General features: G+C 41.4%; 1 protein-coding gene and 1 long non-coding RNA gene across 4 annotated transcripts; both read right to left on the reverse strand.

Moving 5' to 3' along the window:
- Window positions 1-2,520: 2,520 nt before the first annotated feature.
- Window positions 2,521-5,556, reverse strand: LOC135502464 (uncharacterized). The gene is made up of 3 exons (XR_010449778.1): window positions 5,448-5,556; window positions 3,926-4,018; window positions 2,521-3,551 (listed from the first exon to the last, which is right to left on the reverse strand). It is a non-coding gene; the product is annotated as an uncharacterized LOC135502464 (long non-coding RNA).
- A 3,014-nt stretch (window positions 5,557-8,570) lies between these two features.
- Window positions 8,571-16,538, reverse strand: LOC135502283 (protein Flattop homolog). Of its 3 annotated transcripts, XM_064794986.1 has the most exons (7): window positions 16,386-16,538; window positions 15,173-15,235; window positions 14,569-14,613; window positions 12,678-12,813; window positions 11,772-11,911; window positions 10,881-10,930; window positions 9,452-9,581 (listed from the first exon to the last, which is right to left on the reverse strand). In XM_064794986.1, the coding sequence occupies exons 1-6, from the start codon at window positions 16,410-16,412 to the stop codon at window positions 10,904-10,906; spliced, it is 438 nt and encodes a 145-aa protein (XP_064651056.1). In that variant the 5' UTR covers window positions 16,413-16,538; the 3' UTR covers window positions 9,452-9,581; window positions 10,881-10,903. The 3 variants fall into 3 exon arrangements, with proteins under 3 accessions (XP_064651054.1, XP_064651055.1, XP_064651056.1); XM_064794984.1 differs by lacking the exon at window positions 10,881-10,930 and having other exon boundaries at window positions 8,571-9,581; XM_064794985.1 differs by lacking the exons at window positions 10,881-10,930; window positions 14,569-14,613 and having other exon boundaries at window positions 8,571-9,581.
- Window positions 16,539-16,950: the final 412 nt, after the last annotated feature.

A 16,950-nucleotide genomic window follows, 5' to 3' on the forward strand; every position in this document is an offset into this window, starting at 1 on the left:
GCAGCTGCTGCCCTCTATTTCCCCATCGCTGAATTACAGGCAATGTCGACAAACATGCGGTTTTGTAATGGATTCAGGCTTTCTAACTAGGGCAGTTAGATTCAATCTGGCACATGTCCGAGTGTTGGAAATACTACATAATTGTTCTGAATATTTCTCTCTCTGACTCTATGGTATCATTCATGCTAAAAACAATGCAGGGTCAAAGATAATTGACTTTGAAATAAGCTCAAATGCGTAGAAATAAGTGTCGATGTCCGACTGTCACGTGACTAAAACGTCATCAATATCTTATTCAAATGACCTTGTGAGCTATAAATAGTAACGTCGCGGAATGCTATTGGTTTTAGCCATGAGGGGCAGGATTCCAAAATCCCAATCAATGGATCGATGGGAGCCCATGTGGTCAGCGTGAGCTAGTGACAAAATAAAGCTGTTCAGACAGACAGTGTCTGAAACCACATACCCACATACCCACATGCCAATTTTTTCCAGGGGGGGGGGGGACAATCCAATGACAGTTGAAGCTGTTTTCTTCATAACTATTGTTAAAGGAAAATCTGTCCATCTTTCGACCTTAAAGGGCGCCACCACCAGTAACTTATGTTAAAGGGGAAGTCTGTTGTGAAAGGAAACAAGACCACTAATGAATATTCATAGGTTAGACGAGTGCATGTTTTTAACTCTCAAGTACATATTTGGAGAGGTATTGAAAAAATATGTGTTGTGGCAAGTCTACAGATATAAAGAAATTATTTGATGAAAAAATTAATTTCGAATTTTGCTAATTGGGTAATAGGGTGCGTGTTTTGAGTTTTTTCTGCCAGTTGGCTGAAAAGAGTGGAAATATCAAAGTCTGCCTAATTTGTCGATTATCAAAAAATTTCCGTGGTCAATCACCAGTTTATTTTTCACCATTTACTTGCCCGACTGTCCGGAATAACATAATCTAAATTTCAGATTCACAACCCCACGCATTATTCGATGCGTCGCGGTCAAACATTGACAATTTAACTGCTAAAAGGCTTAAAAAATCAATTGTGGTCTTGCCTCAAAGGGGAAATTTGTCGATATTTCCACCGGATGTGGTACTCTGCCAAATGGGAATATCTGTCGATATAAGAGGAATATGGTGATATTTGAATCCTGGAGGGCGCCACCGTCACTTTCTAGTGTTAAAGGGAAATCTGTCGATATTTCAATCTTAGAGGGCGGCGCCGGATGTCACTGTTAAAGGTGAACCAAAACGATATTTTGAACTTATAGGTCAGGAAAATCGGCTCAACTTTAGAATCCCCGATCGGAAATGACGTAGTTTGATCGCATTCAACTATAAATCCATTGAACAGTGGTGCTTGGTTAGTCAACTTTTTTGGGGGTGTGCAGTGATCGGGGATTCTAAACTCGTTCCGGAAAATCTGTCGATCTTTCGACCTCAGAGGGCGCCTGTGGCGGAGCGGGGATTTAGGCCATTGCACGGGCCTGGTCACAAATCAGAAAAAGACTGCTGAATGCATAATTATTTACATGAATCAAAAATGAACAAGAACAAGAAAAATATATTTACAAAATTAACACTTCACCGCTCAAATCCAACAACTAAAAGTCTGTTGCGCGTTACCAAAGTTCCAAAGCTCCCTCCACTCCACACTCCACTTCCTTGGTGCGGTCACTTCCCCATAACAGCTCCTCCACCTGCCACCGGTCTCCCAACACGTAACACACGTAACACACGTCTCTCCGAACTCCTCTCCCGTTACGACACGACAACACACGACACAAAAGTGTCCGTTCCGACACGCAGTCGGTCCAAGGCTACTCCAGTAGCCATCAAGCACGTAGCTGGTTCACAAATTAACGGTCTGGCGACACCTTGGCCGCAAAGCCAACTCACGGTTCGCCGACACGGGCAGCCATACCAAGGCGCTCCAACCCGCGGCTGGACGCAAATAAACAGGTGATAACACAACGACTCTCCAACACAGCCGGTTTGCCCACACCCAGTCCAGCTCCAACTAATGAATCAAAGAGTTATATAAGTCTATGTCCATGAGTAATCACACAACGTCCTGAAGTTACCAAAGTCCTATTCAACACACTCCAGCCAAAGGCCTAAATTAACATGTAATAATATGTCTGAAAGACCAGTTACACATTCAGCCTAACCAGGGACAAATTATGAATAATTAAACTAATAAGGCCAACAACTAAGGCCTAACACAAAGGCCTGTGATGCCATTCATCACAGCGCCACTGTTAGTAACTTCTGTTAAAGGGGAAGTCTGCCGCTTTTGTTAAAGGAGAAATTTGTCGATATTTCAAGTTGTGAAGAAAAAGCTACCGTCATTGGATTGCCCCACCTGGAAAAAATTGGCATGTGGGTATGTGGGTATGTGGTATGTGGTTTTAGATACTGCCCATGTGCTCGGCGCCGCGGATTCCTATCTATTGAGAGGACAGAACGCCGTCTAATAAAGTGTCGTTCCATAACTTTATGATGGGCCAATCAAATTGGCGACGTCAAGGGTCAGCGAGGGGAAGAGGATGACAAATATCACGATCTAGTTTTTAATATCTTTATTGAACAATAAATTATTAGAGTAGAATTTACAACTTTTTTTCTGGGAATTTCTACAGCGGGGGATAGAATGTCCGGGAACCAAGCATTCTATCACTCACTTTAATCTGGCGGTCATGGCATCTAATACAGAACCATTTATAGCATAATCCGACAGAATACAATAGGCCCGGACACTTTTTCCATGGGAAATTTTCTGCTTTTACACCAGAGTTTTTCCCCCAACTCCCCTGAAGTATCGGCGATCTGTGACCTGATCATCCTGATAATGTTGATGAGATTGTGACAGCGAAAGTGGTGCGACAACACACTTGGTCCTGATTGTTGTTCACAGGAACCGCTTGACGTTAAAAGACATCATCAACGGGCTAATGCAATTTGAACGACCGGTGTGCAAGGGATAGTAGTCCTAGGGCTGATAGTCCGTGTAACAATAGCCCGCATTGCTAAATGTTTTGGTTTGGGTTAGCGGTACAATAGATCATGCTGCTTAATTGGTCAAATACAATGCTAGCGGACTATGGCTCCAGGGGGACTATATCCGCTGTCACACCGGGCACAGGAAGGACGTGTCAAATGTTGTCCTGGATTATGAACGGACACCAATGATGAAATGTACAAACAACCACTGATTGTGAAACTTTCAATCTATCATTTGAAATGTTGAGGACAAATTCAAATGTTCGAATTGAACTGGTATATTCATCTGTCGATATTTAAAAATCACTAATAGGTTTTTATACAAAAAGATATTTCTAACAAAAAGCTATGAAGGAACTCCATTTGTGAACTGGTGGCGCTCCAGTTTGATAGGATTCGTATCCTAGTGTAGCAGAATGGAATGACCACTGGAAAACGTGTCCTTCCCTGGTTGGTGACGTCGGGTCAAGGTATGGTTCTACTGAGACTAGGCCCAGAGTTATTTCTGTCTCCATAGAGGTCTTTTCACGGAGGAAAGAGTTGTTCCATGACCCTGAAAATGAAATAAGATACATCGATATTATAGGGAGCGTCTCAGAAGCTTAATTGTTGTGCCCTAAAGACCAGTCTCCATCTCGTATGTGAATTTGTTCCCCTGTGCGTTTCTTGCGTTTCGTGCGTGCCACTACGATTCTACATAAATTGCAGTTATAACCCTGGGGTATCGATCCGAAGAGTCCGTACTGAACTTCCAGCTCTTTTGCCTCCGTAGCCTCCGCCCATACGATCGTTGTCTCGAAGCTGAGCGATGTCAATACATTTGAGGGTCAAGATGGAAGAGACGTTTCGTTAGTCTGCTCTGGATATACGATCATATGCATCAGGTGGATCTGAGTCGTATTTGGTTACACAAGTTCTGCGTCCTACCTGCTTAAACTGGGCAATGCCACCTCGTCATTCTGAAGACTGGCACTCATCATTCTCGCTTCCACACCTCATGGGCCGAGGGGTCAGTCACCACTGAAATCACGAGACAGATCAAGTTAATGGTCAAATTCAGGAACACATGTAAAGATCAAGATTTCCTTCCAATAAATTTTCAGCAAGACTTACCTTACCTTTCACTTGGACAGTCGCAACGTGAATTAAGACTATAGAGACCTGCCACTTTAGCTTTCCTGGCAATATGGTCCATCAGAATAGCACCAGGTAGCATACCAATGCTGTCTTTATTATACCTTTAAAGGCACTATGGCAAACTTCCATCTCCAATCACATCAAGGTATGTTGGATCAAACACCCACACAGGGTCTCCCAATTATCATGATCATATACATTATCAAATGAACATAACGCCTTCTTTTCGGCGAAATCGAGACTAAATTATTCACATTGTGTTAACCTGCGTTCACTTCGCAGTTAATTTATTAGTTACCACTGTATGCCTTAGAGGGGGCAGAATGGTACTGTTTAGACAAGAAATCTCTCCAACAGCCACAAGTATCTCTTCGAAAACATCACAGTAACACGTTCGACCCAGTAGGTTGGGAATTGTGTATGATCAGTTCTCTCAAAGACACCCAAGACAGGGATTAAAATCTTGTGTTTATAAGTTACCATTGTATGCCTTAGAGGGGGCGGAATGGTACTGTTCAGACAAGAAGCCTCTCCCACAGCCTCAAAGAATATTGGATCAACGGCACACAGGGCCTCCCAGAGATAATGTCAATGACAAGATATGACTGGGCCTTCTGTAAGATTAGTTTCTCCGCCAAACTTGAATCTGAAGGATTAAAATCTTGTGTTTATTGGCTAACATATGCAAACACTTCCAATGAACCCCCTACAAGAGACGAGTGGCTCTTCGTCCCTCCGACTTTGAACATATCAATAGATCAGCCAGCGGTCCTTGGTGTCGCCGCGTGGGATACGCCCAGTGTAAATGTTTGCATATGCCAAGGAACCACGATCTGACATCCATAACCAGCGTATTCCCTATTCATGCCAGTTATAGTCGGCTGCTACACCACAGTCGGGATAGTGGCCGCCAAATGAATGGTTGTTGAATTTAAAACTGTTAAGTAAACTGTTTACGCAATTTACATATAATTAGACAAACCTTCATGAATTCAGTGGAGATTTCCACATCACAGGATAGAACAGCAGTGATGGCATCTCGCAGATTTAACAGGATCCCTTCCATCTTCATCATCATGACTTGGACGTGCGCCTTTAGTTTCTTTGATCAAATGGTATTTGATTAGGGATGGCAATTAAAATTGCCGTTGAACATGTACATAAAGTGCAGTGATACACATAATTCACACATGTCTGGCTTGAAATTTCAAACTGCGCAGTTCATTTCCGCCTTGATTGTAAGACTATTTCTACAATAAAAACCCTTTGAAACCAACCCATACCTATATCAGGAATAGATACTGTGCCTTACCTTCTGCTGCAGCCGTTATGATTTGTTTCGGAAAATTTGAAGGCATTTTTACGTTTGAAATCGGAGAAAGTATTCCCGCGATGTTCTCCGCAGCTCACACACCAACCGAATGGCGTTCAAACCAACCGCGACCGATCATGACCAAAGACAATACATTTGACGTCACAGCATTCGGGCACCCCCTATAACCAGGCCGGCTAGTAGTTATCTGCTCAATAGAGACCTTTGTTCTGCCAATGATCAATATGACAGGCATTGTCAAAATGTGGGATTGGCTTTAGCATACCATACTTGTACATGTACATTAGCCGAGCAGTGGAAATGCATTAGGCAGGTTCCGTAAGCCAAAAGACGATGTAAATGCATTTTATTTTTTTTGTTAATAATTTCCCCAATTCCTCCTACAACCAAGTATAAAAGATGGTTCAGTGTCGTGTTAATCAATCTCGCGATTTCGCACTCCGCATCTCGCGGTTTATAATAAGCCATCATTGTGACATCCGTTGCCGTTGCCGTTTTGTTTAATTTCTCGCTCGTGTGATCTGTCATTCTGGTGACGTCATTGACGTCTTATTCTGCGAACTCCTCATCGGCTATCACAGAACTTACGTATCGGACCAAACAAATCCCAATAGTATCCGTAATCACTGAGGCACAATGGGGTTGATAATAGTTTACTTAGTTTAATTTAGTTGATATTGTTTAATTGATATTTTCCTATTAAAATTGGTCTTTCAAGTACAAAGTCCCAATCAGAATGCATGGAGAAGTTCACTCGCCCTAGGGTAGGGATGTGGGTAGGGATTGGGTATGATACAAAAGTTTGAATGCCATAGGACTATGCTTGTGTCTTCCTTCCAAGGACGTTCCTCCGACCGTCTGCAACATTTATCATCTAATACGAAAGGGAAATAGAGACGGTCGCAACCATAGAGAAGACGACACGAAAGGCCATCCTCATCAACAGTTGTACCACTGTCAACGTGGTCAGATAACCAGCTGGCGGAGGTAGGTTGTCCCATAGTCTCTCCTGGAGCAGCCAATGCCTAATTTTAGGTTGTGCCCAGGAACAACGAATGTGGTCAGATAACCAGCTGGCGGAGGTAGGTTGCCCCATAGTCTCTCCTGGAGCAGCCAATGCCTAATTTTAGGTTGTGCCCAGGAACAACCGATGTGGTCAGATAACCAGCTGGCGGAGGTAGGTTGTCCCATAGTCTCTCCTGGAGCAGCCAATGCCTAATTTTAGGTTGTGCCGCGGAACAACCGATGTGGTCAGATAACCAGCTGGTGGAGGTAGGTTGCCCCATAGTTTCTCCTCGAGCAGCCAATGCCTTATTTTAGGTTGTGCCCAGGAACAACCGATGTGGTCAGATAACTAGCTGGTGGAGGTAGGTTGCCCCATAGACTCTCCTGTAGCCGCCAATGCTGAATGACAGAAGGTGCCTGGACAACTGAAATGATCTGATAACCAGCTAGCAGAGGTTGTTTGTCCCATTCGTCTCTATCCCCCAGGACAACTTCCCTCAAGCCTTGAAGCGTCAAATTTTAAATGTTCAAACTCTTATTTTCACCCCATTTTAAAAATGAAAGGCACTGACACCGAATATACTCTTTTTAGTTTTTATTTCAATAAATGTACAAATGAAATAACACATGAAAACATGATGGAAGGCATTGAGTTCATGCTCATGGAAGGAGGATGTGCTTTAGGACGGAATGGTTTTAAAGTTCAGACTAATATGATGTCCACTCATTTTACCAAGAAACCCGCAGGTCTTGTTAATTACTCGCTTATGATTACTCGAGGATTAAACCAAGCAACTGTTAATAAAGAACATCAATTCCTTATCATGAATACTACCATATTAGGGCACACACAGATGAGTCTTTTAACACGGTATATCAATAAGCAAGATTTGCACCAATTGAATCCATATTATTTTCACACAAATTTCTTCCAATTCCATAGAAAAAATGATCGCAATCTCAAAAACGACACAACTTTAGAGCAAAGGATGTGAAATCTCCTTAGACAAATACGGTACAGATAGAGGCATGCATTCACAAACAAAAAAGACAATTTGGCACAAAGTGACACAATGTGAATGAATTACTCCAAAATTAATAATAGATAATTGATGATCCATAATTGACAATCCATTATTGATTATCTATAATTGATGACCCATAATATATTGATCCATAGTTGATGATCCATAAATCGATGATCTATTATTGATGATCTATTATTGACGATCTATTATTGACGATCTATTATTGATTATCCATAATTGACAATCCATTATTGATTATCTATAATTGATGACCCATAATAAGATGATCCGTAGTTGATGATCCATAAATTGATGACCGATTATTGATGATCCATCATTGATGATCCATAATTGATGATCCATAATTGATGATCCATAATTGATGATCCATAATTGATGATCCATAATTGATGATCCATAATTGATGATCCATAATTGATGATCCATAATTGGTGTGAACAGAAAACTGAGATTATCCACCACAACATTGTCAACAATCGTGATTGTCTAGTGGAAAACTGTGGATGGGTTGATTTTTACATTTTTGTAACTAAAAGGATTGACTCAGATGACTTTCACAAGATAAGAATTAAAGGAATGTTCATGATTAAATCATAGGTATGTCCTTTGTAAAATAAATTTGTCATATAAGTACATTTGTGTAGAAATATATGGGTGGTGCATGTATATGTACACTCAAAACTAATGTATTTACATACTGTGCCGACGGGTTTAAGCCAGTCAAGTGATGAGTTTTAAACATAGGCCTACTACAGGTAAAACTGGCATAATGTACATGCTTTCCTCAGCTGTCCTAAACCTGTATACACAGTATTATGAAAAATCTACCATCTAATAACAGTTATTGCCTCCAAAATTCTGAGTGGTCAATGAAGGGTTGACCATAGGCAAAACCATTTCAGCTAGAACTTGAAATCCTAAAGCAATCAGAACTCCTTCAAAATGAAGTGAACGCCAATTTAAAGGGTGAGAGTCAGTTCTCTGGAAATCAAAGGATTGACTCCCACCCTTGAAATTGGCATTCACTTTGTTTTGAATAACTTCTGATAGCTTTAGGATTTCAAGTTCTAGCCAAAATGGTGGTACCTATGGTCAACCCTTTCCTAAGGCTCACCCATTATTGGTTTACCTGTAGGCCTACAGCCAGGGGGTGATCCTGGCTATACCCTCACCTTTAGGGGTACATATATTCAAATATTGGGGCCCTAACTTTGTCTTATAAACTTTACAACGATGGGCCGGGATGGTACTTTTTGCTAACTTTGGTTTTAGTCCATGACAATTTGGAGACAATTATGGCAAATCATTTGTGAAAATAGTGCAATACCTGTCAACAATACAATGATGGAATGTTCTCACGAGTTACATAATATGTAAATTGATACACTTCTTTTCCAAATCAGAAAACTAATTGACAGGCTGATAGCATTCAAACTTTCTCATGATCAATTCAACACATAATCAAAATATTTGAATCAAGAAGTGGCAAACTTAGTGCTTGGTGGATGAGCGCACTTAGACACTATTTTGGACGTCAAGTTGACGTCAATGACCCACGTGTGCACAACGACAGCAGTGAGTGTGGCGACGTCAATGAAGACATTATCAACAAATGACGATCTTCATCGGCGACGTTACTAGGGTCAAGGACAAGGATTGACGTCCAAATGATGTCACAACACGGCCAATACGTGTGATGTATTTTTTTAAATGTGGGACATACAAACTGACACGTTTTAAATTTAAGTTGCTTTGAAAATTAGTATGCCTTGAAATGATGACCATCAGGATAGGAGGAACCGATGCCTTCAGACATGCCGGTTGCCGGAGGGGGGGTGTTCAACTTGGGGGACGGGTATCGATCGATTGGCGAGCAAGCCTTCTCGTCTGTGTGACGCGCTGTAACTTGTTCGTACGTCGGTGTCATGATGGCGGCAGCGGATGGTCTCGGGATCGGGCTGTCGGTCGGTTGGTCGCGGAGGTCGCTGAGGTCACGGAGGTCAGGGGTTCTCGCACCGGAGCGGTTGCCTGGGGAATCTTTCACACCAGCCATTTCCGCCTGGAAGGGAAGGGATTGATGAGGATTAAGGAAATGGTTCTAAGTTTACGTTATCACGCAGGGTCTACATTCTAAAGGGAAAAGTTGAAGAGATGATTTAGTTAGGTAGTTCAAACATCTCTCAGACCAACATTAATTTTGTCCACTCAATTATCCACTTCAAAGGGGTCATTCCATTGAGGCCAGAAGCTCTGATTGTGATTCATCATCACAGCGTGAGACTGTCACTGAATCTAAAAAAGAAATCACAAAACTACTGTAAACAATATGCGTGGAGGCTGGGTTCAATTATGGATGGACTTCACTCATAAAATAACAACGAAATGATTGGATAAGTTTTTTATGGGAGGTATGGAGTCCACCAGAGGCTACTGTCCACCTATGTTGGCCTGGGAACTTCCCTTGCAGTTGCATTGACCCTCAGGTACAAGGGACCAGGGCTTTGTCTCATTGATTTATCTCATTAGTGAGCCTGGAACTTGTTGTGAAGAGCCAGGAATTTTAGTTCCATGAAAGTCAAAATACAATTCCTGGTTCTCCCCGGGTAGAACTAGTTCATCAACCGAAGCAAGCTGTCTAAGAAGATTGGTTAGTATGCTAGAAAACCAATCCATTGTTAGAAACTCGTCATTCAGACAGAAGACACACTGAAAACAAAAACTAATTAGCAAAAATCTTCATGTCAGTATGATGATAAGGAGAGGTTAGCTAGAGCCTAGAATACACAACAAGGGAAGTGCTGAGAGTCAGATGGGATTTTCTCTGTATATTGAGTCATCACAAACAAGTTAGTTGCACTTTCGAGACTATGGGTGATATGAATAAAGACTAGCAAATGCTTTTATCTAAAACTCCATGTACATTTACACTAGGCCTTCCTGTACAAAACCGGAGTAAAAGCATTTGCTAGTCTTTATTCATATCACCCATTATCATTTGGTGTAGGGATTTCAATCACGGAAGGCACATCCACGATGGTATGCACCCTGTGCAAAGGGGGGTAGCAGGAGGGTCTTCTTCAAATGCATTGCAAGATCTTGCAAAACACCCCTTTTGTAAAAGGCCAATGGTGCAGAGTTAGAATTAGGAATAACAAGTAAAACAAACATTATGTTATAGTTTTCGAACCCTCACAAACATTGTTAGTTGCACACTCTCCTAGTTGTACATCAATGGTAACAACATGTCAGCACGCTTTCTAACGACTGGACCCTGGTCTATATCGTTTGGCGTTCAATCAGGTACCTCACACAGACAAATTAGACACAAATTTGGACACAGAAGATGGGCTATGCTTACACTTTACGCAGCGACTTCCTGACCTACAGGCCAGGCATCTCATCAAACAACTAAAGACATAAAAATCACATAAACTATCAGTAACTATATTTCAAATGAACAACTGAAGTCATCAAAATGACATGAACTATCAGTAACTTGTTTCCAGGAAAATGAACAACTAAAGACATCAAAACGATATGAACTATCAGTAACTAGTTTTCAAATGAACAACTGAAGACATCAAAATGATATGAACTATCAGTAACTAGTTTTCAAATGAACAACTGAAGTCATCAAAATGACATGAACTATCAGTAACTAGTTTTCAAATGAACAACTGAAGACATCAAAATCACAATAACTATCAGTAAATACTTGTCAAATGAACAACTAAAGACATCAAAATGACTTATCAACTATCAGTATTAAAACTACTTTTCAAATGAACAACTATAAGACAAAATCACATAAACTATCTGAACTAGTTTTTCAAAAAGGACTTCAAAAGCAAAACTAAATGAACACAAAGATTTTTAAACCTTTTAGGAGTGTTTTAGGCGCACTCGTACAGTCTGCAAAAAGATTGAAACACCGGACCATGTAGAGGGCAACAGGGGTCAAAAGGGGCCAAAATGATTTTTTTTCATTTTGGCCTTTTTGACCCTATATGTTGCCCACATCAACCACAATTCGATGGTCCTGTGATGGAAATCATATAATAAAATGTCCTCTTTACTTTAAGCAGGGATAATGAACTAAAAACAAAGAGTGAGTAAAGTGCCAGCAGTTCGAAACACAGAAAAAACTAATGAAAACTCAAATATTTTAAAATGGCCGATCGAATCCCACGTTGATAAAACAATTCTAATCATCAATCAGACAACCTTCGTCGCAAATTACGCAACTTACCTCTGATGCTTTCTTGGACATATCGATTTTATGATTGACGGGTGTCTTGACCATGCGGGCGTCGTCGCCATCTTGGACCATCTGGGTGTATTTGGCGATGGCTTTGTTATTTCGGGCAGTGGGGTTGCTGGCGTTGTTACCTGAAAGTGTAGAAAGGAGATGGTTGACTTCCGACCCCACAGCACAATACTGCAAAACCACTCATTTTCCTGTCTTTTCTTCAGCAATTCACAAAAATTTTTAGATTTTTTTCCAAAAATTGTGATTTTTATTTGATTCCAACAGTCGATTGAGACATCGTCTCCAATTGTGACATTGTCTCCAATTGTGACATTGTCTCCAATTGTGACATTGTCTCCAATTGTGACATTGTCTCCAATTGTGACATTGTCTCCGATTGTGACATTGTCTCCGATTGTGACATTGTCTCCAATTGTGACATTGTCTCCAATTGTGACATTGTCTGCAATTGTGACATTGTCTCCAATTGTGACATTGTCTCCAATTATGACATTGTCTCCAATTGTGACATTGTCTCCAATTGTGACACTGTCTCCAATTGTGACACTGTCGCCAATTGTGGCATTGTCTCCAATTGTGACATTGTCTTTGATTGCCATCTCCGATAAAGATATATTTTCTGGACACCATTGCCATCCATACTTAAAAATTAAAAACTAAGGCCAATTTTCAGCCAGTTAGGGATCTATTAATGAACCATCATGGACTTTTAGTAGCTGGTTTGTACAGGGGCACTTCAGGGGGTCTTTTCGGGGGGAAATTGCTGAAACGTTCCAGGGAATACGGGAAGACATAGAAATGTTCTGGGATCTAAAGGGTTAACCAGTTTGAAGGCAACCTGTAGGTAACCTAGCCTGACCCAACCAGACCCTATTTTTCTCTTACCTAACACATGGCATTTCTGATCCCACGTTCCGACGAAGTTGCCCCATGGATTTTCCAACGATCTCGATACGCCCGGCTTTAGGTGACCTCGGTCAGTTGCAATAATCTGAGTGAATCCTTCTTGTGATCGAGGGCGCTGGAACAAAAACATGAAATAAGAAATTTTGAAATCGAAAAGGTATCTCAGAGCAATGCAGATACACACGGCCTGAGACGGTGTCTCAAAAAAACGCCTCTCAAAAACCTCGATTATTTTTGAATCAATAGCATGGACCAACATTTTCGTTGGCCAAATGGGCTGTAAACTAAATTCAAATTAAAGATTTTGTCACATGACTGATTTGAGCCAATCAGTCATAGCCTCAATTTACAGTACCTGTCATTCGCAACTTTTTAATCAGTTCCCTGGGATCATTTTGAAAATATTCGCCAACAAACATTTGATATATTTGGGCAAGAATATCCAAGAATAATCTGACTCTGAAAGTTGCGTGAATTTCGCCAAAAATGAGAAGTTGTGAATGACTGGTAGCTGCCAATGAAACTAGAGAAACAGAACATGGATAGTAAAAGATTTGAGTTCAATTCAAAAACAACAGAGTGGGTAAAGTTAAGGGCCTTCTTGTGAGTCCACACACTAGCATTTCACCAAGCGTATCATTACACCACGAGGCCTTGGTGTGATAAGCTTTTGCTGATTCAGCTGAAGTGGAGAGAGGCCTTTTTTAGCCCCATGCAGGCCCAAAGACGTGCTGAAATGCAAACATGTGAGTCAAAAACAACACACCACTATAATTCACGTAGTTAGTGCAAGGAGAAAGTTTGTGACAACGCTTCACATTGAAAGAACTACAATGTAGTTCTTGCAATTAGGTCAGACTAAGTAGCTGTTTGTTGCAATTAGCATGAGGAGGCTGGACTCGGTGGCTGTTCATTGCAATTAGGAGGCTGGAATTTGTGGCTTGTTGTAATTTGGAGGTTGGACCCTGTGGCTGTTTGTAATAGGAAGCTGAACCATGTGGCTGTTTGTTGTAGTTAAGAGGCTGGAATTTCTGGCTTGTTGTATTTTGGAGGTTGGACCCTGTGGCTTGTTGTAAAAGGAGGCTGGACCCTGTGGCTGTTTGTTGCAGTTAAGAGGCTGGAATTTCTGGCTTGTTGTATTTTGGAGGTTGGACCCTGTGGCTTGTTGTAAAAGGAGGCTGGACCCTGTAGCTGTTTGTTGTAGTTAAGAGGCTGGAATATCTGGCTTGTTGCTGTAATTAGGAGATGGGACATTGCTGCTCTTTGCTGTCCATGAAATGATTACGCATCACACTTCAATGTAGTTCTTCCAATTAGGGGGCCATCTAAGTAGCTGTTGTAGCAATTAGCATTAGGAGGCTGGACTCGGTGGCTGTTCATTGCAATTAGGAGGTTGGACATTGTGGCTTGTTGTAATTTGGAGGTTGGACCCTGTGGCTGTTTGTAATAGGAAGCTGGACCCTGTGGCTGTTTGTAATAGGAAGCTGGACCCTGTGGCTGTTTGTAATAGGAAGCTGGACCCTGTGGCTGTTTGTAATAGGAAGCTGGACCCTGTGGCTGTTTGTTGTAGTTAAGAGGCTGGAATTTCTGGCTTGTTGCTGTAATCAGGAGATGGGACATTGCTGCTTTTTGTTGTCCAAGTAATGATTACGCATCACACTTCAGCTAGAGGAGGCTGGGCTGTGTACTGTAAAGGTTTCTCTGATGAACATCAAATCAAATGGTCCATCAGCCTTGGGATGGCTCAGAGAAGCCTCCACAGTAAATTTAAGATTCAAATCATTTGCAGTTTAGAAGGAAATAAAACTAGAGTGTTACAGGAATCACAAGCAAAACCACTTCATGCCTAACGCTATGAGAATTATTTTACCTCCGCGTCAACATCAGGAAGATGTTGTAATAATGGATGAATGGGCTGAATGAAAAGATGATAATAATTACTGATACTAAATGACAGTTTGATGAGTGGGTAAAATATATTGCTGTGATCTACTGCTTCTATTCTGTGGCTGTTGAAGTACATTTACCTACATGTACTTGTACAGTGCTGATTCATGAACAGGCTTTTAAAGCCGTTTAACTGAAAAACCTCAAATTCAGTGACAATTAAAAAATTGGTGGTTTTTCCATTATTTAGTAATATGTGACTCGCTCTACCAAAACTAGGCGCTTGTCGCATCTGAACTTGACAGGTTGATACGGACTTGTTGTTCATTTCCCTATTGTAGACCTTTTGTGAAATCTATTACAAACTGATTTGGTCACATTTCACAAAAGGTCTACAATAGGGAAATGAACAACAAGTCCGTATCAACCTGTCAAGTTCAGATGCGACAAGCGCCTAGTTTTGGTAGAGCGGGTCACATATTTGAACATTGCTGTGTACACTGATAAAGATGAAGATATCTGAAGGCGACTTGCTGATCAGTTCTCTTCCCTTTTTTCTCTCATTCTGATAACTCTCTGATACGTACCGCTCGATGAACTTTTGAAACTTCCCAATTCTGGAGCCTCTTGGGATGAAACTCCTTCTCATACTGAAATAAAAAGTTAAATTAAATATTTTGTATCATAGCCAACTTTTTTGCTCCTTAGGCCCTAGTCCTTGTTGTGTTATGGACAACATTATAACTGATGAAGACTAACACGTCATCACTCTGGTTGATCCAATTCCAAACTTGACATAAGTGACCAGCTAGCATTTTGGGGAGCCATTCTATTCAATTCAATTGAATTCAAATAAGACTTATATGGCGCAATTATCCAATAACGTATGATTGCTCGGCTGCGCTTTGAAAACAAAGTCACCATAATCTCGACTTCAGCACCTTTTTGAATGTGCTCACAGTTGGAGCATTTCGCACATTCATGTCTAGTCTGTTCCAGAGTTGTGTAGCATACACCACAAAACTTCTGCCACCATATGATGCCAGGCGGTACCTGGGTACTTGGAGCAAACCTAGGTTCTGGGACCTCAGGGATCGGCTGGGTTCATACAGTGGCACAATATCTGATAGATAGCATGGGGCAAGGTCTAGCAGAATCTAATCCGTCATATCTATTTTCTGATTATCTGACTAATTAACTGTACGGTGAGGCCTACATGTATCATCGTTATGGTACTGCGTACTGAACTGGTAGGCCTAGGCCTTTTGGGCCGGCCTACAGTTACACCAACTGACCAAGTCGTGAGCTATAGTCGTGAGTTGTAGCTAGGACCTGTCATCACGTAGCCTACTTCGGCCTAACTGCAGAATAGCCGGGACAGTAGTAGCTCTGTACATTATCATGTACACTCTGTCCATCTGTACATTATGTACACATTCCTATCATTTAGCACAGAGTGTCCCGGGTAGGTTAAAATTTACAATCCCCGATCGGAAATGACGTAGTTTGATCGCATTAAACTATAAATCCATTGAACAGTGCCGCGTGGTCCTTGGTTAGTCAACCGATGACCTTTTTTTTTTGGGGTGTGATCGGGGATTGTAAACTTGTTCCCCCGGGTATTCTGCAGTTGCTCCCCTACTTCCAGTGGGCGAGCAGGGAGGGAATGTCAAAATTTAACAAGCACCGTGTTGATGTGTTAGGCCTATGCATGCATGCATTCATACAAACATCGATTGATCACACACAAATGCACAAACAATTCTTAACAGATTTTTCGTAATATTTCATGATTCCTACCTGATTTGCACTGAAATGAAGAGCCATTTCTGTGGATGTGATTGTAAATATTGTAATTTTTTAGTTTAATCTAAAATATTTGGCCTAAATCGCCAGAAAAACAGGTTTTTTTGGGAGATTTTTCAACAGATGAAACTTCTTTCTTGACCGGAAGTTGATGTCGTATCCTAGGAACCTCGCTCCCATGGGGCGCCGAACGGCACCTGGAAACGAGGTGAAGAAGTAGTTTTGGCGGGAATTTCAAATTGAGCATGGAACACCAGTCAGCTGGACAATTAATTTAGATAGGGGGGGGGGGGGGGGGGGGGGGGGATTTGGTAGTAAAAGAGGGGTTGACCAGATTTTTTCTCCTGTGGTGACAGTTAACTTATAACTAACTAATTCGACTTCATAGAGACAATTGTCACATCCAGTCTCAGTTATACTCCAGACACAGTGGACCGGCCTTGTCCCTCCCCTTCTCCCCATGATTAAGAAAGTATGAATAGCATGATGAATGTACCGCCTTGGGAGTTTTGCCTCGTCCTTTGCCATGTTAATTTCACTAGGACAAAGAACCATATTC

The sequence above is a fragment of the Lineus longissimus genome, chromosome 18 (genome assembly GCF_910592395.1).
Source record: "Lineus longissimus chromosome 18, tnLinLong1.2, whole genome shotgun sequence".
NCBI classification, from domain to species: domain Eukaryota; kingdom Metazoa; phylum Nemertea; class Pilidiophora; order Heteronemertea; family Lineidae; genus Lineus; species Lineus longissimus.